The 26,073-nt window shown below is 41.7% G+C and overlaps 1 protein-coding gene across 3 annotated transcripts in view; it reads right to left on the bottom strand.

Moving 5' to 3' along the window:
* Window positions 1–250: 250 nt before the first annotated feature.
* Window positions 251–26,073, bottom strand: part of LOC135934970 (LIM domain only protein 3-like) — a 37,729-nt gene continuing 11,906 nt past the window's right edge. Inside the window, exons 1-6 of one of the 3 annotated variants that reach the window (XM_065476989.1) lie at window positions 24,327–24,911; window positions 12,481–12,580; window positions 11,475–11,612; window positions 11,230–11,355; window positions 6,521–6,662; window positions 251–1,719 (exon numbers count right to left, since the gene is read on the bottom strand). In XM_065476989.1, the coding sequence (XP_065333061.1) occupies window positions 1,558–1,719; window positions 6,521–6,662; window positions 11,230–11,355; window positions 11,475–11,612; window positions 12,481–12,563 (651 nt within the window). In that variant the 5' untranslated portion in view covers window positions 12,564–12,580; window positions 24,327–24,911 and the 3' untranslated portion in view covers window positions 251–1,557. Of the gene's footprint in view, window positions 1,720–6,515; window positions 6,663–11,229; window positions 11,356–11,474; window positions 11,613–12,480; window positions 12,581–24,326; window positions 24,912–26,073 lie in introns of those variants that run through there. The other 2 variants (XM_065476988.1, XM_065476990.1) reach the window with 2 other exon arrangements.

The raw sequence follows: 26,073 nt of genomic DNA, 5'->3' as shown, positions 1-26,073 counted from the left end.
TGCGATTTCTTGCCAAGTATATCAAATATCTTTTAGATTCTGTGTCCTTCCAAGAAGTAGTATTTTTAGCTTCTGATTAATTAAATATTTTATCACATACAATTCGATGTTTTTTCTGGATGGCGAGACGGTTGAAAGTAAAAATCGTGGCTGTCATTTTCCTTGCGATTTGAGCTGCCAATAAAGGGAAAAAAGAACCACGTCTGCGAGGGCAGACGAAGGAGGAGGTGTAATGAAAGACCCACTCGAATCTCGTCTATTTATGTCCATTTATTTGATGAAATGATTTTCTTTCCACTGTACACGTAAAAGGAGCTATCACAGGTTCAAATTGCTGTCCTTTGCTGCGTATGGTCTTCCTCTATTGCAAAGCAACAGTGCTTGTATGACTTCTGGATCCACAGTGGCGTCACATTAACTGCCTATGCTTACAATCCTACGGCTCAACATCGTTTCGATTATGTACACAAACGTCTTTGATTAATCCTAGCAGGATAAGAAACTTCCCTTACATATTCAAATCGATCGTCAAAACAGCTTACTTTCGCAAACAAATGACATTTCCTCATCAATCACAAAGGTATTGATTTTTTTTTTTAAAAAAAAGGAGCTTTGCTTGCTTGCTTACTTACTACCTAACTGCGCCACTAATGGACCCATTTCATTTTAATCCAGAGCAAAACAAGGGTACATGTCAACAACATTGTGTTTTCCGCGCATTAAATTATATTACACAGTTATGGTATGATGGGCATGAAGGAGGACAAAAACGCAAATTGGCGTGTCACAACAAATTTCGCCAGAGGGCATTCATCTCGGGGAGTAATGCTGCGCACAATGAACAACGACGCCCAAGTATAAACACGACACTTAATGAGCAAGTTATTTATGCGTCGACTGCTTGATGAACCAGTTGCCTGTATTGATAAGTAGCTCAATATTCCGCTAAATGTGTTATGTAATATGTACACCTTTGTGTGTGATCGTTGGCCATAAAACCGACGGCTAGGCTGCCAAGACTAGCTGGAGGGGACTTGCAAAATCCATTCACGCGCTCACGAAACGATGAATTTTCATCATTGAACTTTGGTACACACACGTTCTAACGGAATTTTAATTAATTTTGACAGTTTCAGTACTGCCTGAAGGCGGGTTAACTATGTATTTTGGAGCTCAAATTTTATCAAAAGTTTTTCGAAAGGCAAGAGTCGGCTTCAGAGAGTACCGTATTGTACAAAATTTCGAATGGAAATTGAATTGTTAAAAGTCATTTCACTCATCACAATGAGGAACAGGAAAGTGCCGCTTTGCAGCCCCCGAAGCCCCTCCACAGAGCCGGAACAAAAAGCAGCGGGAAGCGAGAATGATCGTACGAAACACATATAATTTCTTTATACTGGCGGTCCAGGTGAGGAGGCCAGTGCGTCCTCCCGTCCTCCGTCGACTATGTACACACACGGCGACGAGTATGCGTTGGTCCTAGCTCTATTTACACAGAGGATGCGGAGTCCTTCCTTCGTCGTATACTTGTCAGGCGGGCGCTGGACTTCAGCGTCTTCAGCTCGCGGGGCCTCCCAGCTGCAGCGAAGAGCATCCCGCAGGACTCTTGGCCGCGCCGCTGCCGCTACCTGACGTGTTGTTGTTCATGTCCCCGAGGCCACCGCGCGGAGGCGGCCCTGGAGGCATCACGCCGCCGTTCAGCACGCCAGGGGGGGTCGGCTGCAAGCAAAAACAAACAAACTCCATTAGACGCACCGATTTCGCACGCCGAAGAGTGGTTTCATCTGGGTGGTCAAGGGAACGAGCTTTTGGCCGCGCTAAGGGGGTATTTCCCAATACGGTTTTATTTTATTTACTGTCCACTGCTGAGCGATGAAATCTCTGCACAGGCAGTATTTTGTTTAAGGTTCAGGTTAACGAAAAATTTGATGAAAATTTATTAACAGCTGATTGTATGTTTTTTAGCCTACGAAACTGTGATATTTTATAATGTTGAAACAGTTTGATCGTAGTTATAGCAGAATGCGTTTCTCAAACAGGCTGGTCAAGCAAGACTTTCTACCAAATTCAGATTTTAAATTTTCTCAATATAATATTTATATCAATACATTTGTTTTCAAGATCGACGAGGCAATTTCGCAGCTCAATTCCACAGGTCAGAAAGCAAATAATTATTTTATTTTGATTTGAAGGTGTTTTCACTCTGCAAATTATTTATCGATTTTGGTGTCACTTGAGTCCTCCCTACCGTTTCTTGCTGCAATAATTTTTAATGTAAAAATTAATTTCAAAAAGGGATTTTAAAACAAATGTGAATTTTTTGTTTCCATCTTCTATCAGACAAATGGGGTAGCTGTTTTCAAGTTGATTAAAATTGTCACAAAAAATCTGCACATCGTTTATTTTTATTTTGAAAGAGTGATATTTCAAGAGCAGAATGATAATGTTACATTTATTTTTGTTAGTCAACTGTCGGTGAGTTTTGTTTTATTAAATTCTTAACTTGTGATATGTGATAGGCATGAGTTTTTTAACTTCTGTGAATGTATAAAATATGTAATGAAAATCTAACTTTCCAACAACCCTAGTTTTTTTAATTAGGATAAACCTGAGCACCACTTCTTAAGAAGTAAACAAATCAGCGTATTTTTAAACGCTTAAATTTCCGATTTAATGGGAATTTATGGAACGAAGAATGACAAGAAGTAAAATTCTATGTCATAATATCTCTCTCAGCGTCTTTAAAAACATCTCTTTATGCATGCAATTTTAAATTAGTGTCGTGGCGAATATTTCACAATCTTGTTTGGAGCATCTATTTGAATCACTTCTGCGAGCTCGCCAAGCGAATCCAGCCGGCGAAAGGCGGCACGGATAATTGCAGGCGAGGATGAGTGATGGAGGCCGCCTCATTAAAATCCGAGATTCCTGTCCCTTTGTCGGCCGAGCGAGCTCGCGTTATTGTGCATTATAAAATGTGCCATTAATTCCTTTTGAGCTTTGTGACACGACTGTCTGTTTTGATACGGGTTTGCTGCGTCCTCTCTGGCGCGCGCACGTTCTCTCTCTCTCTCTCATCGTTTACCATGGCTGTTAGTGTCGGATAAATAATTACGGGCGCCTGTCGGAATGAGTGACACCCGATAGGCGCTCCATCTCGTTAGCGCGGTCATTATTATTGATGGTGTGTATAACTGTGCGGCGTTATTCAGTCCGGGGGTGGCTGGGGAGGGCGCGGAGAGGTGGGTGGGCGGCGGTTATTACACAGAGCCGACCGCACCGCCAGAGGAGCGAGCTGCTGCCTTTTTGATGATGAAGATACGCCAAATGACGAGACCTTTATGGCGTTTATAACAATCACCGAGAGAGCAGCGCGCGGCCGCTTTTTTAATCAAACCAATCTCGGGGCTTCCAATCTTTTGTACTCGAATTTAATTATTTTCCCTCGTAGGTGGGGGGCCGCGGCTCGCGGACCCAACGACGCTAAAGTGGATGATCGGCTGGCCTTCCTCCAGAGTAGCAGTTAGAAGGAAATAATGGAGCTACTTTTGTGGCTATGCAACCGGTTGGGTACTTGTGTGTTCGGGTTGCAGACTTATCAATTTTAAAGGGGCTCTTTCACGAACTAGATTAAACTTCCAAATCATTGATTCTCTGTTCAATAAAATAGTTTTGGAATTTCTAATTGTAAGTGATTTTTCTTGTTACGATTATGAAATGATTGCGGAAGACTCCAATTTGTATGAAACTGACTTGAAAAATAGATTTAACTTACCAGAGACTGATATGTACAAAAGGTTTTGTGAATCAAAGAAAACAGAGAGAATATTGATTTGCGCCGAATTCTTCGAGACTGAAACTATGATTAACGAAAACTGGCGTGGCCCAGATTTTCCTGATAGACATATTTTTACAAGATTTTGCTTGTCATGGCTATCACTATGTTTTCTGTAATAGTAATACAACGTTTCATTATGAACTCAATGATTGTATGTAGTTGAAATTTCTGTGGCGAGACTAATGAAAAATATCATATTTTGAATTGTTCAGCAAGAAAATTTATTTAAGAAGAAGCAGCAAAAATCTATATTAATTATAATAAATTATAGATTTAATGTTTCACGCTTATTGGGATTAATAGAAAATTGAATTATAAATTAAATCATTTTCCAAGAACAGCTTTTTCTCTAAATTCCCGTGGTTCTATTTTACAAGAACCAGAATTTCTGTTTCATTTGATTAATGTTGATGTTTTGACCTATTTCACGAGGAAATAATGCTTGTAAAATCCCAGCAGTTCAGTGTAAAGAGTACGCTTTGTTAATTAAATAACTTGAATTCCTACATTTGAGCAGTATCAAATTAATTCCCTCTTAAGTGAAGAGTTTGCTGGTTCGGTTGAAAAGAAACTCCTTTGAACTGTGCACATACGTTTCACTGCAAAACGTGTAACTGTGAATGCCAATGAGGCCTGCCTCTCTCTCTCTCTCTCTCTCTCGTGAGAGAAAGCGAGCTCTCTGCTGCTTCGGAGGCCCGTGGAATGCTCGGCGACTGTATTCAGTTACAAAGGCTGGTTTAATTAACATCCTCGATGCTGAGAGTATGATGTGTGTGTAGTGTAACACCCCCTGAAAGTTAGGCCACTAACATCCGGTTAGTGTTTCTAATAATGCTGCAGCGCGTTTATTAGTTTTCTTGCCTTTGCAACACTTGGCCAACAGACCATGCTGAAGTGCACTCGTGGATTTTGGACAATTTCATTAAAATTTGAGTGGCTAGCGAACGGGCTTCTGGTACATCGAGTAGAAACAGCTTCTCCTCGGTGAGAGGCCCAAGTGGTGGCGAGGATGCGGCCGTTTCAAATTATTAAACTTTCTTAATCTAATAAAGGAGTATTTTGGAGGTTATATTCTGCGATGCCAGAAGTAAGACTTCTCAAATTTCTTATTATATTGTAATGACGTGTTTAATTCATCAACGGACAAAACAATTAATTAAGATATTTAATGTAAAGCTGTACAGAAAATCGGTGAAAAATCGTTTTTACATTTAATTTTAATAATACAAAAAAGGATTAATGCTAGAATTTTCTCAGGTTGCCGTTTAAATTGTGAGAAAACCGGCTCAAAAGTTTTAATATTAATCAAGTGGTGAGCCCTGTATCCTTTTCGAAAAATCGGAATTTTCTTCATAATTCTCATCATTGGATAGATCGCGACGAGAGGGATAAAAATCAAGCGAAAAATCACTGACAAACCGTTGAATATTTCAAGAATTTTGGCAAAATCTCAAATTTAACTGTTCCTCGGTCCTGATTTCATTATTGCTCATCGTGTTTGCTCTATTTCACAAATAAAAAACTCAATGAACCACAAAGAAAGTAATTATTAATTGTTGGCCTGTAAAGCTCTACTTTAAAGTTATTAATCAGGCTTTTAACATGGATAAGAGTTGTTGTTCTGAAATTTCAAGTTCTATTTTTCTCCTCAGTCAACAGTTATGAGCATTCGCCGATGATTATTGCATCCCCGGCTGAGCCTCAAACAGCGCTGAGCGGCGGCAAGTGTCGCGAAAATGAAATATATCGTGCTGCTGCTCTCGTAATAAGCGCGGCGTAATTATCACCTTGATTAATATGCTGTAATTATTTTCGCTGACGGCAAGGGCATTTTATTAAAATTCTGGAGAATGCCTGCTTTTTTATTAAATCGGAATTTCATTAGACGGCCTCAGCAATGGGTGCGCACCCGTTTCGTGTAACGTTGCGCGACGACGAGAATTTAATTTAACGCGTCATCCCTCACGCTGCTCAAGAATTAGCTAATAACTTGGTGTGCTGTGTTAAGAGTGAGTGTGTGTGTGTATGTGCTAATATGACATGTTCCCTTTATTGCACACCAACCAACTTGTGTAATTTATGATGTGCACCAAAGCACGCGCTACATCGCAGCACTGCTTGCAAAATTCACAACTGGCTGAACTTTCCAATATATTTTAAAGTTTTAAATCCTTCAAACTGACATGTGTGCATTATGTTGCATTTTCATTTATGTACAGTATTATTTACAATTTCAAAATTTGTTTTCCTCGAACTCGTCCACTTCGGCAAAGTTTTTAAGAGAGCTGATTAAAAGATCGCGAAGTTTAAAGACCACCAATTTTGTCAACGAAAAATGTAAGAGAGGCGACAATTTTCATTGTATTGGTAACAAGTTAAAAATAAACGAAATTTATGAGTTGGAATTTTTTCCTATTTGATTTTACGGCAAGAAATGAACGAATTCAACCAAAAATTGAGCAGATTGTACTGCCCATCGCAGGAATTAATTCCATATTTTTCCAATACGGATAAATTTGCAATTACAATTTCACATTAAACCACCCACCCTTGTAACAATCAGCATAGAGTAGAGCGTCATATTTTAAATACAAAGATTAATATTTTTAAACGTTCTGACGATATCCAATTAAGGGACAGGGGAATGGTGACTAAAAATTCTAGAAAAGGAGAGTACCTTACCGGCAGTTGGCTTGCTTGTCGCTTCAAATGCGCCAGGCTGGAAGGGTTGTAGGCCATATTGGCGAACACAAGCCTCTCTTCGTAGTCGTACTCGCAGAGGATTTTGTTCTCGCACAAGTAGAAGCGGTCACCAACGCAAAACCTGGAAAAACACGCGGCGAAATTTTCATTAGCGCGTCAAACTCAAGGAATTAAATCGCAGAGCAAATATATCATTAAAAAGTTTTAATTAATTAGCGCCGCTGCGCGCAGAATAAACTGTGAGCGAGCTGAGGGCGGCAGTTGGAACAAAAGTTTGCTGAAATGTAATGAATAGCTGCCGCCGTGCCGAGTTTCCTTTTATTTTGCTAGCTAGGTGCTGATGTAAAATAATAATGATAATTGGATTTTTTGTGCGCGGTGCACGGCGCGCCCCGTGAAATGGAGCAGGCGAAAAAGGCGCGTTTTCGCGTGTGCCGCCGAACAAAGGTAGCAAATCCCCATTTCATTAAGATGGCTTTAATATTTTCCGAGCCTCGTAACTAATTACTTTGCTAACCCCCTTTGTTTGGCGCTCTCTGCATTTATTTTAATATGAGGCCGCGCGCGCGAGCTGCTTTTTATTGTTCTCGGCCGCGCGCGCTTGTCAAGATTTTTATTATTTCCCGCTCCACTTTTTTAATTTCACCCTTTTTATTTTTCATTTTGCATTAAACCCTAATTAAACAACGCGTTATTTTCCACCGGCGTCCCGAATTGTGAGTTTTTCATTCCTGCGCGCAGCTTGCTTGCCAACCCGTCACGCTTTTAATGCTTTAATATTATGATTAAAATTTTTTAGGCGTTACGCTGCTTATGAGGAGCTTAGTAATTACTAAAATTTAAAAAATGAGTGCAGTTAAAATTTAAAATTTAATGCAGTCTTCGTGACGTTAATTTTTTCCTGCCACACTTAGGATATATGTGTAACAATAAATTTTAGATTTAAATAATGGAAAATTAGCAAAATATTTAAATGATTAAAGTGGAGATCTAGAGGCCTACAATAAAGAACATTTTACATTGCTGACTATAGCTCATTGGATTTTTTTGTGAAATTTAGCAAGAATTTATCCGTGCAATGTGCAATAATGAACTCAGGACCAAGGAACAGATACATTTCAGATTTAGCCCAATTTCCCGGGAAATTAAAAAGTTGATCAGTGATTTTTTTCGCTTAATTTCGATCCCTCTCGTCGTGATCCAATGGTGTACAAATTAAGAGCTAAATTTCCCTAAATCGTGAAATAATCGTGGTTTTACTCTTAGCCTCGTGATTAGTATGCAAATTTTTTACCGATTAAAAAAAATAAACGGCTACCTGGTGAATTTCTGGCTTTTTTCGTAAGTTTTAGATTTAGTATTTTAAATAAAGGTAAAAAGGATTTTTCACATATTTTCTGTGCAGCTTTAATTTAAAACGACGAATATTTTTATACATGTAAATTTACGTAGCTATGCAGATAAAGGAAAATTTAAAAATAAAATAAATTCCAGAATGTTAGCTATAATGTTTGTAAATTCAATAAAAGCAGGTCTTTGTACCATCAAAAATTTGGCAAAAAACCTTAAGTTGGAATGAGGTTTTGGAAGAAAATATAAATATGTACTGTAATTTTGCACTATGTAATTTTAATTTCACAGTCAATCGCATGATAATTTAAAAATGTCTTTCATTAATTTGATATGAAAAACTGCAACTTTTTGCTTAATAGAAACAAAGTATCCTTGGTCTATTAGGCACCGATCATATATTGCTATAAAAACCGGGACACGCCACCTGCTGAACATCGCAGGCTCAGGAAACGGTTTCCGGACCTCCTAGCTCGAGCAATATAATATTACACAATAAATAATTCAGGTGTATTGATTAAATTTCTGACACACAATTTCGTTAAGTGCTTTTTTCGATATTAATTCAGAGGCCGGCTGAACCTTTCCCTCTCTGCGCAGAGAAAAGAAAGTTGGAGCGCGAGAGATCCGTATAAAGTAGTTTTGTGATATTGCTATTACCGGGAGATTGAAATGGATCTGTGTACAGAGGAGAGTGGAAAGCGTGTGTGTGTGTGTGAGCGAGGAAGCACAAGGTATGTATGTCTGGCAAAACATTTAGCGGCCTTCTGGGAAATCACACAAGACTTTGGGGCCGTTGGTGGCAGGGACACCTTTTGGCAGCGTCAAATCACCATTCGCGCGCGAATGTGCACTCACGCAATCGCTTTCGAATTAATCACTGCAGCGGCGGCGATAAAACTCGGCCGACGATTGAAATTATGCCATCCATAATGCAGGCGCCGGGTAATCGCGTGAGCATATCCGCATATAGTCTGCCGCTTTTCCACTTTGCCGGTTGCTCAGCAGCTGATATTAGATTTGTGTATTCAATATTCATGAAAATCAAATTGGATTTCTTAGTGCGAATCCGGCGGCGGCGGCAGAGGCAGCGGCGCCGCCCGAGTATGAAATGAAATCGAAAAGATGGCACGCACGCACTTCTAGCTCGGCTGCTCTCCTCCGCAGTGTGCTCGTTTCGCCGCCTTCAGCCGGAGATTTGACCGGTTCGCAGCTCATTAATAATCGAGCCGAGAAAATTGAACATGGCCCGGAACACTGACAAAAGATGCAATTGCGTGGAGCGTCCAGTAATACAAGTGTATTGATCAAATCCAATTCGTGTGTGGTGGTGAAATGACATCGAGAATATTGCTTTAGCAAATATTGTTTTTTTAAGCTTTGTACAATTTACTTTTTGTGCAGTGTGTAGTACATGAATAATAGCTGGTTAAAATTTTGGAATTTCTCAGGCGTTTAAAGAGGATCGATACAGGGCTGCAATTGAAAATTATTTGAATTGTTAGATGTGATAAACACTTTTGCAAAAATAAAAAAGACGTTGCTACCGTAAAAATTCAAATTTTTCAAATTTTTTCCAAAATTTACGGTGCTTGACCACATTTGTTTGACAAATTTCGATTCCTATCTTATCGAGATCTGTCCAACAGCGTATGAAACCTTTTAAGAAAAATAGTTGTGAGATAAAATAAGATTTCAAGTAAGGAGTATGCTACTAAGGTCAATTTTGGCTTCAACTGAATCCTAAGGGATGAGTAGTTCATGCATTGGCAACAAGCATTTTCCAGGATTTTGCGGCATGTGCTTGTTTCTTTTTGGCAATTTTGTTAAAGTAGAGTTTTACAGGCCAACTATTAAGAACATTTTGCATTGTGGACTATAACAATTAGCAATAAGTATAGTTCATTGAGTTTATTATTTGTGAAATTTATTTAGCAGCAACATTTTATCCCTACAGTGTGCAGTAATGAAATCAGAACAGAGGGAAAAGTTAAAATTCAGATTTTGCCAAATTTATTCTTAAAAACTAAACGGGTTTCGTCTATGATTTTGTACTTGATTTCGATCACTCTCGTCGGGATCTATCCAATGGTGTGTGCGAACTATGAGCTAAATTTCCCTTCTAGTGAAAAAATCATAATTTCCAATAAGGTGATCTGATTAATTTGACCCTAAAACAGCTAAAAGCAAAGTCGACTATTTTCCAAAAAAAAAACCTTGCTCGCCAAAATTGTTCAATCGCTTCCCAGACTAAACTTTAAAGTCATCCTTATCAAAAATGATGCTTCTTACCGAATAAGTTCAATAACCCTCCTCCTTAGCATACTTGACTGAACTTTTTGTGCATGAAACTTTTGGTATGTTTGAGATTGTCGTCGGAGAATGGCAGAAAAGGCAAAAGTGTGGTGTCAAAAGCAATATAGCGGGCGCAGAACACAGCACATGGCGCGTTAGTATAATTTTCATATCTGAAGGTTTTGCAAAAGCTGCACGGCATTTCGCCTCCTTTATTGTTCTCGGCCATAACCCAGGCTTAAATTGAAAATGTTCACAGAGCTCTTTATTTATTATTACACAACAACAAGCAGGGCGAAAGCTGCATTTGCGCGCACACAAGCCTACATTTATTACACTTTATGGCACGAGAGCACACTCACACACACGGTATAATAACGTCAAGTGATGCTCACTTAAAAATATTCCGGCCGATTGCAATATATGAAGCGTTTTATTGATTCCATCGCGCAGCAATTTATGTATCTGTAACCGTGTTTCCTTTTCTCCTCTCTCTCTTTCCAGAAGAGATATACAGCAAAACTTTTATTTCTAATACGTTTTTATATAACATAAAGAGCACCATACAGGCAGCCATAAAAGTTTCCTGCTCCGAGATACATTCTTTTTCTCTCTCTTCAAACTGTCTCCCATATATCTGATGAGAATGGCTCCTCCTTTTGAAGTCCAATACATTTGCGCTGAATGGACAAATGGAAATTTAAATCGGCCCAGATGCATTACTAAATCATGACGAGAGAGAGAGAGAGAGAGAGAGAGAGCGACTGCATGGCGTGCCCATAAATCCCGCCAAGACTCCATCAAATCAATGTTCCGCCGGCGTTCTGCATGCAAAGCCCCTGCTCTCGCAGCCGGACACTTTTGTTTTACGACGCGACGTTCGTCCTCCCGCAGACCTTTTAAATATTTCCCGAGCTCGTTTTTACGACTTTGCAGCGCAATCTGCACCGCAATTCAACTGTCAACCGGCCATTTTGCTGCGGTTTTAATTTTTCAGCGAGTCCATTATTCACAACAACGTTCCTCTGGAGGATTCGGCTCACCTGTGGTTGCACTGCTGACAGGCGAAACACTCGAGGTGGTAGACGTTCGAGCGCGCACGCATCACCATCTCGAACGCCGGGATCACCTTTGCGCACGCTGCACAGTAGCCGGTGTTGCCAAATAACCTGCAAATTAGGAGGAAAGTATTCATAAACTTGGGTTGAATTATATCATGCAGGCTGGATTTTTAGCATCAATCAATTTATGACTATGACAATCTAGATTTTTCTAAGAAAATATTTACCTGAGATAATCTCTGCGACAGAGGATAAGATTAGCCTTGGTGTAAAGGGTTGAACCAACTTCGCCCAATCTGCAGTCACAGCATCCACACTTCAAGCAATCTTCGTGCCAGTATCTGTCTAACGCTTGGAGGAGAAATCTGTGAAAAATAATTGAAATACCCTAGTTAGACAAATAATTATTCACAGATGCGCTAGACCTGAATATAATCGTTTCCAATCCTGATAATATTTTTTGTGCTAGAAAGAATTCGAAATACTCAATGCGCCGTCATCCAACCGGGCCGCGCATGATGGCTGCCCCCAGAATCTCTGCGCGAGAGTGTGTGCGTGACTTGAAGCAATAAAAATGACAAAATACCATACTAAGTGCAACATTCTCATATCAAAAAATATCGATAGCGAGACGGTCACTGCCCACCGCGACGTTGGCAAAATGTTTACATCTGATATTCACGGATCTGCCACCAGAGATGCTTTTGCACTGATCGAAATATTGCGCATCGAAGTTTAACTGTCGGAATGAGTGTTGCCATTTTCAAGCAATGAAAAGAAAAAAGAGTTTGTTTGCAAAGTTGAGATTCTTACTACTGGCCTTACTACTGACTCTGGGAGCTGCCATGTTTGAATAGGTTGCGCAAAGAGCACAAATCCAAGATTGAGCAGGTGACGGTACTTTACTGATTAAAAATTGCAATCAAGCAAAAAATGGCGAGAAAGGTGAGAAATATAAATGTTCACATTTAAAACCAAACTTTGTATAAATAAATCAACTATTGAATCGTATAATATATATAAGATTTTGTCATCTACTAGATCGAAAATCCGACTGAAATACTTGGGCCTAGTTATTTATCTTGTTAATATTTCTTCAAAATTGAAAAAATTGTAATATCACAAAGATAAACTACTTTTCTTAATCATTTAAAAGGCTTTTGTGTGCGTCCTCTGTCCTGCTTGCTTTCAATTTCTCTCTTTAACCAACGCGGTGCAAATCTTGCGACTGACCTCTCTGTGATGCGCTTTCCACACCCAGCGCACTCCTGGTTGCCTTTGTTCTGGTGGGGCTCTGCTTTCACGTCCATAGTCATCCTGGCTCCGCGGACACCTGTCAACACCATAGAAAGACACTAATTAAAGCGGCTGCTCAGAGAAACCTTGTACGAAAAGAGAAAAGGAAAGCCGCCACCAACACCCGGCGGCCGAGCCGCTCGACGGCAAAATCGCTTGTTCGCCTCATGTGCTGCTAATTTTAATTAAGCGGCACCAAATTTGATCTCCGGAGCAATCGGAGCGGACTGCTCGGGCAATAAAGCTCACTGCCGCTCTCCGGCCGGAGGAGAAATTGTATTTTTAAGGAAGGTGGCCGCGGCTAAATGGCCAGTGTTGCTCCATCAAGAGATTAAAAGTTGCCACCGAGAGTTGCCATGGAAACGCATCTGGGGTAGTGTAATGTCTTCCCCTGCTCACTGTATAGCGCGTGGTAATCGTGTGTTATTCATTAAAGCAATAGCTAAATCCCCGGCGGAATTGTTTGCGCTGCGCACCCAACATAGAGCGAGCCAGCGAAAAACAATGGCTGCTGGCCAATCGATATTAAATTTATATCCGTTTGTCCGGCGTCTCTCTCCTTGCACTTTTCCAGACCTTTTCCACACCTCCGATGCAGTGACAGAGTGCAGCGCAATTAATCGCATCTCCGTGTCTTCTGGGAAAAAGCGAGTTGTGTTTGTTCTTTTATTGCATCTGGGTTATCTCCCAGCCCTGGTTAATTTGTAGCTGCTGTAGAAAGTGCGCAATAATGGTTGAGATAGATTACAACTCATTGTAAGCCATGTTAAACGATCAAAATTGTTTAAATTTTCTTAATTGCTCTTTCATTCACGTTACAATCTAAATAAATATTTTATATTTTATTATTGCTCACTTGAAAATCTGGAATTTTTTTAATCATTCTAAAAAATCAACTATAGAAATTTTCTAGTAATTTAAACTACCGTCTGAAATTGATTTAATCATTTAAAATTTTGCAAAAAATAGAATTGTACGAGAAATATTGCCTTTTTTCTGTTCCAATCATTGCGTTAATTACGAGGAAATAATTCAGTCTAGTATACATTATATCTTCTTTTTACATAAGAAGCACGCTCGATATGAACTTGCAATTGTTGCTGTCGGCTGGCATAGTGGGTGCGGCGAATGGATTTCGTGCGCCGGCGAGAGGAGTGTATAAGAAAGCAAAATTGAATCCATATATCAAGCACATTTTTCACGAGCAGCGCCTTTTATAGATTGAAATTTCCATTAATGTTGACGGATAAATATGATAAAACAGCGCGGCGTTCACATAACTTTTTGTGCGCCGGCAGAAAAGGGGGAGACTTCATCTTTCTCTTTGAAAGGCACCAAACAGGGGCACGTCGAGATTATGCGGCCGACCACAATGACGTTAGGCGCCAGCAAAACAGTGCCTGCCTGATAAGAGCATGAATTATGGAATCGCCATACAGCCGAAAAGATGCTCGGTATCCTCTTTCGTCTGCCCCACTCGCTCATTGTGGCAAAAATCACCGCCGCCGGGCCTGTTCCATCATCCTGTGCCTCTGCACAGCACCAAAATCGAGTGCCGTTCATGAAAATGCATTCCAAATTTAATCTAAATTGGATATCAAACAGCAAAAACGTATCACTTGGTCAGCTAGACGCCACGCAGTTTGGCATCTCTGAATAAATCGCGATCAGCAATACTCTCCATTTTTTGATGACGATTGTGCGATTACCAGATTTCCCACAATTGTCAAATTTGTGACAAAAAACAAATTTGAAATATTAGTTTCTCATGCACTGAGTTTTACGTTAGAGCAAAAATAAAATATCATGTTTTTTCTCAAATTTTTCAAAATACACAAATTTATGATAGGTTGGAATTAAAGGCATGTGAGAAGGGCAATACAGAGATTTAAATATCCAAATAAAATGATGCAGAGATCGATAAAAGGAGGGATATTGTTAAGCTGGCATAATCCACTCAGAATCCTCGATTCACGCCGCGTTTGGCACTGATTGGCTGTGTCAAAGGCACAATTAAGCCTTCAAGAGCGGCGCTGAGAGCTGCTAAATTAAGGAAGGCACGACTTCAACTTCTTCTCCGCCGGCAGCAGCGGAAAATGTTTATTTAAACTGGTACGGGGAAGATTGCTGGTGCACTCGAAATGTCATTCAGCCGTGGAGCTCTCGAGTGGCTGTCACAAGATAAAGACCTCGCCCACCCCTGCATCTCTCTCTCTCTCTCTCTCTCTCTCTCTCTCTCTCTCTCTCTCTCTCTCTCTCTCTCTCTCTCTCTCTCTCTCTCTCTCTCTCTCTCTCTCTCTCTCTCTCTCTCTCTCGCTGATACACCCGGAACCACTTGTAGATCAGCTGAGGATGCAGCTCTTGCTTTGAGTTTTTTGCTTTGACGATTAGCAAAAATGTCTCAAAAGTGGACCACCCATGGGCCATGAGTAAAACAGCACTCGTCCTTGGCAGTCAAGATTGTTTTTGTTTTCGTAGGGTGGAGATAATGTGGGCACATGTGTGCAAGGAAGAGTTCTGGAAGAAAAGGGTTTTGTTTTTTGAAGGAAAACAGGAAACAGAATTTTTGGTGACCTATGGTCCAATAATTTCTTGAGTACTATGAAAAGCAGTGATATTTATTTTGTTTGGTTCAAATTTTAATATTACGCCTTAAAAATATTCTTGTTTGTGACTCCATTAGTAAGAAAAGGGGTTGAGCTAATTTTAAGACAAATTCCATTTAATTTCATTTCATCAACTCTCATGAGTCTCGCCGCTTATTCGCAAAATAATTCAACTCATATTTTATTTTGCCCTTTCCCCCTTCGGTTTGGCAACTGTTGCGACGTCAAACCCCATCGCACGAGCTTTCATTGCAGCGCGGAGCACAAAAGAATCTCTCACTTTTTAAATTTATATATAAAAAACGCTTTCTAATCAGAAAAGCTGGGGCAACGAGGGGGTTGCCTGCTGCTGGAATAAACGCAATTATAACCTTTATAAATGTGGTTTCAACAACAGCACGCAATTTCGATTACACCAGCATGTAGTCAAGTTTCATCTCAGCGCCACACTAACTGCAGATTGCTTTTGCAAAGTTATGTCCCTCCGAGCCGGTACAACACGAGAATCAATTTTTTAATTATACGACTGAATGGCGGCGCGCAAAAGAGCGAGCTAGCGAGCAGAGTTTCATTTCAAAGAATTACCTGCCGCTTGCTTTGTAATCCCCTGATAATTTTTATTGGTTTTGATTACATCGCGCCAAACTCCTTTTTTAATCAACTCGCCGACTTTTCCGGGCAAGAAGCCAATACAATTATTTGCTTTTACCGCGAAACTCTGTCCTAATCAATTCGCCGCCTCTGCAGAAATCAACTCCAACGATGAAATGAAACCAGCAGATGGGGTCTGGGGAGAAATTGTAATTATAATGAAACAGCAGCGGCGGTGCGGCGCAGCAGTGTTGGCGTGGTGAAAAAAAATTAATTAAATTCGGAGCCATTAGAGCGACAGTCAATTTGGCGAAATTGAAGTTTGCAATTAAGGAATGCATTTCATGACTCATTTTCCTAATCAGAATAATAATACGCGACGGCGGGTGTAAGTATATAAGCATGTCACGGCCGACGACGTCAGTTTAGTGCTGGGGACGTGATAAATGGCTGCTCGTACCATGGGAAAGTCGGCTTCCAGCTCCAAATAGAGCAAAAACTAATTTGCCAAGTAAATGGAGATTGCTAGCTTATTTGCACGAGATCAACATGAAAAATTTAGGAATTCAACAACCGTGATGGATTGTTTTTTCCTTGTATTCTAGGGGAAAATCTGTGGTGGTTGCTCCTCTTTTTTGCGTTAACTGAAAATAAAAGCGATTGCAAAAAGTGGTGCGTTATTGGATAGATGGGCAGCTACTTCTCACACCCCCGGTTGGCGTGCCGCTATAAAATAATTCCCATCAAGCTTTTAGGAATCCAGTGAGCAGCCCCTGAAACTCGCTCACTCTCGCTCGCTACCACAAAATTGGTTTTGTAACGTCACAATAGTCAATAATGTAATTAGTTTGGCGGAGGAGAAGCGACGGCGGCGGCGGTCGGCAGCGGTAGTGGTGGTGGTAGAATGATGCCTGGTGCGATATTAACAACGTGGGAGGACTGCAGCAGCCGCACAAAGGGGCTGCCATCCAATTTTCGTTGCTGCGATAGGGGAAATGAAATAAAAGATGATGCCCGCTCTGTATAATTAAACACATGCCCCGAATCTTAAGCGAATCAAAATTTCATGCACTTGATCCAAGCAATTAAATTCCACAGACCCCTCTGGTCTGGATCTCGCCTGCCGCCCGCCCATTTATCTCGGGGCCGTGTGGCGTGTGACCAAACGCAGAGCTCGCAGCCGGCTTCTAATTCGTGTAATTTCTTCTCCGAGACCAATTTCGGGCTTCAAAGGGATAGTTGATTAGATTAATTTCTAATTTTACTGTCGACTGCCGGCGAAGATCGCGGTTGGCAAAGCTCTAGTGTGATTTATACACGCAGGAATGCAGCTAAGAGAATCTCTTTTTCAATTTTTTTTTATTTTCAGGTAAATTAATTACTTCACCTTCAAGGTATTGAAAGTAAACAATTAGACAGATTAATCATGCCTATATTACACAGGACAAAATTTGTCTCCCTAGTCTGACTTATTATTTTTTACGGCGGATGTGCCACTTCCACGGTCGCCACATAAATGTGTTGTGATGAAAGCAAGGTGCTAACAAAAGATAATCTTAATTTTTTTAATCAACCCTCTGAAAAATTACTTTCCCCTGCACCTCACTCTCGGGCGTGGAAAGGCCAACCGCACGCAATTTTCACAAAGCAATTTTTCCGCCTCGGCAAAGCTAACGCTTTTGGCTAAAATTCATTTCGCACGCTCTCAGGGGGCGAGATTTGCCGCTGATAATAACGCGGATGGAGATCTTAATTGAAAAACAACTTTTCCCCGCAGTCATCTCCTCTCTCACTCTGCACAGAGAAAATGCGCATCACGGATTGAATCTTCATCGGAGAAGAGAGAGAGAGAGAGAGGAAGAAGAGCGGGCGGGAGGGCGACAAGTCTGCAGAAGCAGCGGCGCGGTGGCGGCGTTTTTAATTAAAAAGCCAATTAAACGAATTAAAACCGTGTAAATACAAGGGCTGCCGTGACTGCTACTTTAATTAACTAAAGACAACAAAAGTAGGAATTTATGGCTCAATAACAAAAGTATAAAATTGGCTGATGAAGGTTGGAGGGGGTTGGTTGACTGGGCGGGCGGGGGTGGCATGAATCTTCCTAATTTCCTCCTCCCCAGCCAGCTTCTTTCTCGGAGCGAAAGGGGTGTCTGTGCCACCGCCGCCGCCGCCGCCACTGAAAAAGAGGTGGGCGAGCGAGCAGCAGGCAATCTAAAACAGAGCGAGCGGCCCGCTGGATTGCAATTACTCGCCGAGTATACGCTTGATTGCAGAACGCGCCAGATTAAACGCGCGCGCCGCCTGGCTCGCCGCTCTCCTCTCTCTGGCTGCTAATATAATGACACCCCTCGCTCGCCTTTCTAGCAATATCATATTATGCGCGCGCAAAACCCAATCTCTTATTAATTAAAGCTTATTTTAATCCGACCGCCGCCATGTGTGCGTATAATTATAAAATATCAAGGCGAACGACCGTATACGCGCGCGCAGATAATGGAAACACCGCCAACCAATTTCCCATTTCGAGCGTTTAATTTCGGCGGCGGCCATTTGAGTCATCCCACCGCTTCATGAGTTCATTATATGGACGATATTGTCTATCGAGCTAAGTGCGTAATTGCGTGGTGCTTGACTGAATAAGCAAATTCAATCAGGGGATTCGATTTCACCGAGGGGCGGCTCTTTCTCTCTGGCTCGCTCGTATACTCTCTGCTCCGTGCATTCCCTTTGCTCGCGCTGCATGCGGCATGGAAACGTGTGAGTGTGCGATGCCGACCGATGAGGACGATCGAGTTTCAATAACCTAACACACATGCAGCGGGGTAACTCGATAAAGCGACGGCAAAGTCGATAGGGACCAACTTTTGATCTCCAACACGGCCACGGATAAATCAAATTTCATTGCAGCACTATTGTTGATGAAGCTAAAATTTAGAAGGCCTAACGTGAGGGATGTAAAGTCATTTAAAATTCAGTAAACTTTTGGCCTTATATGATATTTGGCAAAAAATTGTTTCGTTGATTAAACCTTTTTGATAAATACCATGAATTATTTGTGCACAATATTATTCTCAAAATTTGTCGATTATCACATTTTCTCAATTAATTGACATATTTGAGAAATACAAATTCTGGGTCAGTTTTTCCCGGCTCAATCAAGTTTTTGGTTAAGCATTTCTTATTTAGAAAAATATTTTAGCACTAAAATTTTTAACCTTTTTCAATCAAAGTTACCGTCTCAAGTTTGAAATTTACGTCCAATGACATACATGACAAATGAACTTATTACTAATGCAGTTGACAAACTATTTACCACTAAAATCAGGATGTGTGAGTGCACAAAGTCCACTGTAGCGTATAATCACCTCTCCAAACACACTCTACGGTTGTTTGCCATAATCGCCTTTGCACCATCTGCCGAAGAGATGTGCGTGTGCATACAACCTGGACAAACAAACCCGGGCACAAGGAACCCTATTTATTTTCGTCGCGTCTTATTCTTAAGCCACAAGCCAGCTAGCTGCCTTTGATAAGATTACAACATTGCACGACGGCGCTCTCCACACAGCAGTGAGGAAGGGAAAATACGCCGAGTGAGCATTTGAGGGCGCAAAGAGCAGCGAGTCGCGTACTCAAACAATCGCACACTAATTTTGATAGCTCCACTACTTCCGTTGCGCTCAAGTGGGCGTAATAGCAGCGAGCACTCTCTCGGCAGCGCAGTGCTCGAAAGTATACACACACACACAGACACACAGAGCGAGCTGGTACATTGGATAACCGGCGGGCGGCTCATGACATGACCCTCTCAGCTGTGAGGTCAAATTTGCATAGCGGCGCCGAAAGGCGGCAGGAATGGATAATTAAAACAAAGTGCTCCTCTTTCTGCGCGCGCGTTTTTATTTCCACCGTGCTGTGCACTTGAAACTTTTCTTTATGGAGCCGAGGATTTAAGAGCAAAAAGTTGTAAATCAATTAGCTCCTTCTCGCGCGCCCGTCGACTCTGCCTCTCCATGCATATTGCGGGGTGCCGCGTCGCTTTTATGGAGTCGCGCAAATAAAGTGGCAGACAGGTTGCGAGATACGGAGGTGAGGGCACAAACTTGACGTGGGAATGCTCGGCCCAAAGTCAACAAAGCCGCACAATTTACAACTATCGAACTTGCTAGCTCGCCGCATCAAACAGGATGATGCTCCACTGATAACGTCGGCCCGCGTGCTTGGGTAAACAGAACGTCGAGTTTTTCTGTGATTGTCCGCTTCCCACTCCGTCCTCCCCTAATTTTATATAGGATGTTTAATTATTCATTCGTTTGCATAAACTATTCGTTTTTACATTTTAAAGAGTCCACCATAGCTGAGTTAAAGAAAAATCATATTCCTCTTCGCAACTTATGTTTTGTTTAATGGTATATAGTTAAGCTTGAGAGAGTCTCGTTCAGATTGTTGAATCTACCAAACTGTTCCCTCATTATTTGCAAAATACCGAATTTTCTTTGTGTGGCCGAATTTAAAAGTAGCATCATTTAATGATAAATTTAAGTCTCCGTTTTTAGATATCATGAAAATATTAAATTCGAATGTTCTGAAAAATTGCTCAAATAAATTTCGACCTCTTGCAAAGTAGAGCCATTTGAACCATTCGTCTTGTTGGGTGTCTGCAAATAACCACGGTCAGCCTAGTCTCTGAATTTATTTTGCCAAGTACTTGTGAGCAATAAAAACTACTAAATTTAAACACATTGATTTTTTAGAACACACATTACTGACTTTATTGTGCCAAATTGCAGGCATATCCTGCGACATTGCTTGTACTAGCCAAGAAAGAGCAATTAAAACGCAAACTCCGAGTGTTGTAGCAGCCCACTGGGATGAGGGATCGGCTCATTCAAGTTCCGAAGTCACGCATGCAGGCGGCTTGCTTGCTGCTCTATGCACAGAGCAGCCATTGAAACGAGAGCAAACAAAGGCAGGCTGCGTCAATTAAGCTTGCGAGAGCAGCAGCAGCAGCAGCATGTTGTTTATTTTAAATTATAATTGCATGTAATGTACGGGGGGCTCGATTTAATTGAAAGTAAATACTGGCGCACACGACGAACGAGAGCTGCTTTTGCTATATGTGCTCTCTGACTCACGCACACACGCACCAGCATGCTCACAGCCGAACGACACACACACATGTGCGCGCTGCAAATTGACAAATAAATTATTGCGCCTCTCTCGCACTAATTATGGCGTGTATTTTCTCTATTATTTGAGAGCGACGCGCCACCGCTCACTCTGGCTAATAGGATTAAACTCTCATCCCGGTGGCAGTGTCACTTTTATTATTATATTTTTCCGTTCACTCTGTGTGACAGTCGAATAATTAGTTTGCTAAATCAAAAGTTGTAGGGATTCTTGCTGAATCAGAGCGGGTGAGCCCCGGCAGAGAGCCGCAGTGAGCGAGCGAGGCAGAGAGCGGCGCGGATACAATTCAATTAAGGCTTTTGATAGATTTCTGTCGTAAAAGCTGCAGGATAATTGATTTTTTGAGGGTAAAAAATGAGTTTGCTACCTCTGGGGCTGCGCTGGTCTCGTTTTTTATATATATCCTGCCCGCCAACTCTCCTCTTTCCCTCTCTTTCTCTCTCTCTCTCTCGCGCAACAATTGACATGTACAAAGGGAGGATTAAAGCCGCCAAATTAGTATTTCCATTATTGCGATATGCTGCAATCATAACCGATTATGATTCAATTTTCCCGGCGAAGGAAAACCCAATTTTCCGGCGAGCGATTTTCGATCCTTTCTTCACGAGAGCTGCTCGCACACACACACACACACACTACACAGGAAAGTTAGTTTAATACACTACCCGCCGCCAGCGCAGCTCTAATTTATCTCCGGCGGAATCGGCTGGAAAAAATAAGAGAAAGCGGGCCGGCGATGAGGCGTCAAAACTTCAAAAGTTGCACTGACAGAAAAAATAATAACGTTGGGCTGATGATGTAAGGCGGCGCAGCATCGCAGCCCCTGCCTTTCTTCGGCGCGCGCTAGCTCTATTCGCGTGCAACACTCGTTAGAGAGCATGAGTGTCGGGCTGCTGGCTCACTTTCAGCCGTAGTCAGCACCTCTTCTGGCGTAATCAACGCTTCAATTATCTGGCCACCCCACCCCAGTCCTCCCTTGACGTTGAAAATCAATCAAAAAAGTAATTGAAAACCTCGCAGCTTTCGCAAAGACTGGCGCACGTAGAGCCAGGCAGCCAGCGAGCCGCCCAGGATGGGACAGCTATTGCTTTCGCCGCCTCCCTTTCTTTCCCAAGCCACTTTGGTTCGATCAGAAAAGGAGACGACTCCAGCAAGCCGGGAATAATAATTTTCCAGAGTGCCATTTTTATATTAAAGTGGCGAATAAAAATTTACAACGCTCGTGAGGTCTGCCGGAGAGCGAAAAGGGCCGGATAGAAATCCAATTTCACTTTCCTGACAAAGCTGCGCGCTGCCTGCGGAATCTAATCTATAAATCTAATCAAGTAATAAGAAGGCGGATAAAAAATTTAATTAAATGGCTAATGCTTTTTTAGACCTCCCAAACGTAATTGGTACATTCAACCAAGTAGAAAATGATGTCTCTTCCTTCTGCTCCTCTCCCGTGTGCCCGAGCAAAATAAACCCCCACTCTCCCTGCGTCTGCACGGCTTCCACTCCGCGCGCGCGTTTCACCCTCGGTGGCGGCGAGCGCGAATTTGACGAATTTAATCGAAATAATTAAGGCGGCGTGCTGAATTATTCGGATATGGCCTCTCTCAAAAAGTGGCCGAAGGCGTTTCGTGCGCGCGCAGGGAAGAAAGGGCCAGTAATTGGGAGCCGCGAAGCAAATATTATCCCAGCAGGCCCCTTTTAAGTTACTTAAGTAAACAGCCAGGGCTCAGAGATTAATTCTTATTATGGAGAGCTAGGCACAAAGCGGCTGCAGCCTCTTTAGAGGCCGGCTTATTCAGCATGCTGTTGTTGAACTTGAAAGTCAATTACACAGTGTAAGGACACACGAGCAATAATAACACACACACACACAGCCGCAATTCTGCTGCAGAACCGCCTCGCTATACACACACGCTGCCTGCACGGGCGCCCGGAATATTCTCTTCAATACACGTTTCGTTCAGCGCCGTTACTGTGCGGAATGGGCCGCATGATTTTTTCATCATTACTTGGGTCGTCAATTTTAGATGGCGGAATTTTCTTAGCTGCGTAGTGCGAACGGTTTAGAAGATTGCTACCAATTTTACATTTGAATCAAATGTAAACAGCTAAGTTTTATTGGTCGAAAATAAGGGTTGTTTGGTGAACTGGTCAATTTTTCAATATTTCTTTCAAGTTAGCGATACTCAGCCTTTAGACGGGGCAGGAAGGTAATTCAATAGATATCTGACGATTTTTTTTCTACAAATATTAATCTCTTTCCATTGAATTTGAATCTATAAAAACTATACTTGAGCCAGGTCTTCAGATTTTGCTATTAAAGATAATTTGGATAATTTTATTAGAGTAGAATATTTTATTTATAATAATTCACTACAGTTAAATTAACAGCCAAACACATGCCAATTGAAGTTTTCTTTCAACTGTGGCTGATTATCTCAAAATGCTTTCATATTAACCCGTGCCTATGATTTGCAACCCCACACCATTACCATGTGCATATATACTCACACCCAGCAGCCAGTTTGATGGTGTAAACATTGCAATAATAAGTTCTCCCTTTCATAAATATTGCACGCGGTCCGCAGGAAATTAACTTTTTGTAGGAGCTGCTGCTGCTGCCGCCGGGGTGGCGATTGGAATCGCGTTCGGCTCTGCGCGTCGGGCAATCAATGCCGATGGAAACTATATCAAATTATTTCCCATCCCTCCAATAAATAAGGCATTTTCCATTAAAGTTATTGAATATTTAATGTGACTGCTCCACGTTTTTCTTCGCTCCACCTCGGATCTATAGCGGCGAAAATATTGAGATCGCACACTGCTCTCTTTCTCCGCCCCTTCTCCACCGCGCGCATACGGCGGCACTTTTAATGCGATTTTTATTTCACAAGAGCAGCCCGACGCAGATCGGGGGCCTTTAATAAAAACGCCGCAATTTCATCACTGGAGGAATCAATGACGATATTGCGCCGCAGAGTGATTTCTAGAATGGACGTCATCGTGTCAAATATACTGCGGCGCCATTATTCAGAAAGCTGCATTACTAAAATGTTCGTTGCTGGTGATCAAAATTATTATTGCTAAAATATATATATTAACTGATCACTGATGGAATTATATATCAGATTTAAATCGGGCTATTCTCATTTTGCAATGAAAATAATTTTCATTCCTAATCCAGTGATTAGCATGGTTGTTATTTTTTATTAAAAAATAAATATTCAACGAAAGCTATTAAATAAAATTTAGAAACAATATTTCATTCTCAAATAAGGCATGTCTTCAACATTTGAATTCGCGCTTTGGTGTCAATTTTGCCACCAAAAAATCCATTCAGCGCAAAAAGGTTTCTCGTCAGTGCTTGATCAGCCTTATAAAAAGTAAAGTAAGTTCACTTACTCGTTTCAAATGCTTCTGAGTGAGTGCAGCCTGAAATTAGATAAATTTAAGCTCTTTCCGACTGAGCCACTTGTGAGGCCGGTGCTGCTTAAAAGGTTTTCCAAATTCGTTGACCGCCAGCACGGAGCAACACCGCCGGCGCGCAGAAAGGGATAATGCGCACATTTCCCTTCTGCGCGACAATTCACGCACGCAAGACTCTCTTTCATCCGGAGTAAGGCGCATAATGCCCCGCGCGAGCACTAACAATCAAACGAGCCATTGTTGACGCCTTCCAATCAAGCCACCATTCACGCCCCGCGGTGAGAAATAATAATTACGCTAATGAAGCGGCCGCGTCTGCGACGACTGCGAATATTTGATGCAGCTGCGTTGTTTCGTGGGTCCGAGACTTTTGTGCGGCGAACGCATTTATTTCAGAGAAAGCTATAAGGGAACTCTGTCGGCGGCGGAAAGCTTTTCTTTTTGAGTGGCTCGCTTTCTTTCTTGCTTGCTTGCTGTGTATTTTTTACACGTGTTGTAAGCCGTTGACTGGTAAATGTAGTTACTTTGTGAGCCTCTTTCGCTCTCGGCTTCTTATTTAAAACATTTCACTTAAGCTTTTTTCAACTCCAGCAGCGCCGGATCTTTTGAAAGGCCCTCTGATGATGATGATGCCACTGCACGACACAAGAAGACGTTAAATCTTTTGGCAAACGATTCAGCTGAGCATTAGTTTCAACCGGCGGCTCACTCCAAAGAGAAAGACACACACGTAAAAACGCCAGCCACTGCGCCGATATACGTGACAGCTAATTAAGATGCAATATTAATTGCCATCGTCGTCTTTTACCGTCGGCGGCGCACGCACGCAGGGGTAAAAAATGCTGCGAGCCAACAAACGCGCTGCTCACCGCCACTAATGGCCATCAAGAAGATGAAACTGCGGAATTAAAGAGCCGAGGGAAAATGTGATTACTTTAAGGCGGCGGCGGCGGTGGCTCCCCTGCTCCTACCCCCGCCAGCCCCCGCAAAAATAATAATAATTCGGCCCGTGCGCGCTTCAATAATCCATTTCCTCTGCTCGAAACTTTTTTGGTAAACAGCATATCTCAAGGAGGAGCAGTACATATTAAAAAAGTTTGCACCGTGCGCTCCCACCTCGCTCTCTTCGTATAATATTTCTCACTCCGCCGCTCCTCTCGCACTCGGCCTCTGCTTATTTTCGCACACTCACACAACTCTTTCAACCGGCTAAACAAATATCCACTGCACATTAGCGAAATTAAAACGCAGTTCTCTCCTAAACAAGCAATTTCCACTCTGCGCAAACGCTCCGAGAGACTTTTTAATTACGCCCATTTTTAATAACTTGGATGGCGAGCACGGTCTGTGTGTATGCTAGGAAAATTAAAACGCTCTGCTGCCAACGCCGTGGTGGCTTCTGCAAATCCCATCAGTCTAGAGTAAGTGCTGCCTCTAGTTTTCTGCTTTTTTAACGCAGTCCCCAAGAATGACAGTGACTTTAAATTCAGAACCTGCGATTTTTAGAATTGCAAAATATCAGTATTTTTCTTCAAAATCAAATTTCACTAATGTTAATTATAGCAAATGCATCATTTGAACAAATCTGCACCTGTATTTTGGATTATTCAACAGTAGTTGTTTCTTAATAAATCAGGTAAATACAAAGTAAACTTTTTTTAAAAAAACAATAACGTTCCAGAGGCAATTCTATAAATATATCCCCACCGCAAAAAATAATTCT

This window comes from Cloeon dipterum, chromosome 2 (assembly GCF_949628265.1).
Source record: "Cloeon dipterum chromosome 2, ieCloDipt1.1, whole genome shotgun sequence".
NCBI classification, from domain to species: Eukaryota; Metazoa; Arthropoda; class Insecta; order Ephemeroptera; family Baetidae; genus Cloeon; species Cloeon dipterum.
This window is presented reverse-complemented; position numbering and strand designations above follow the sequence as displayed.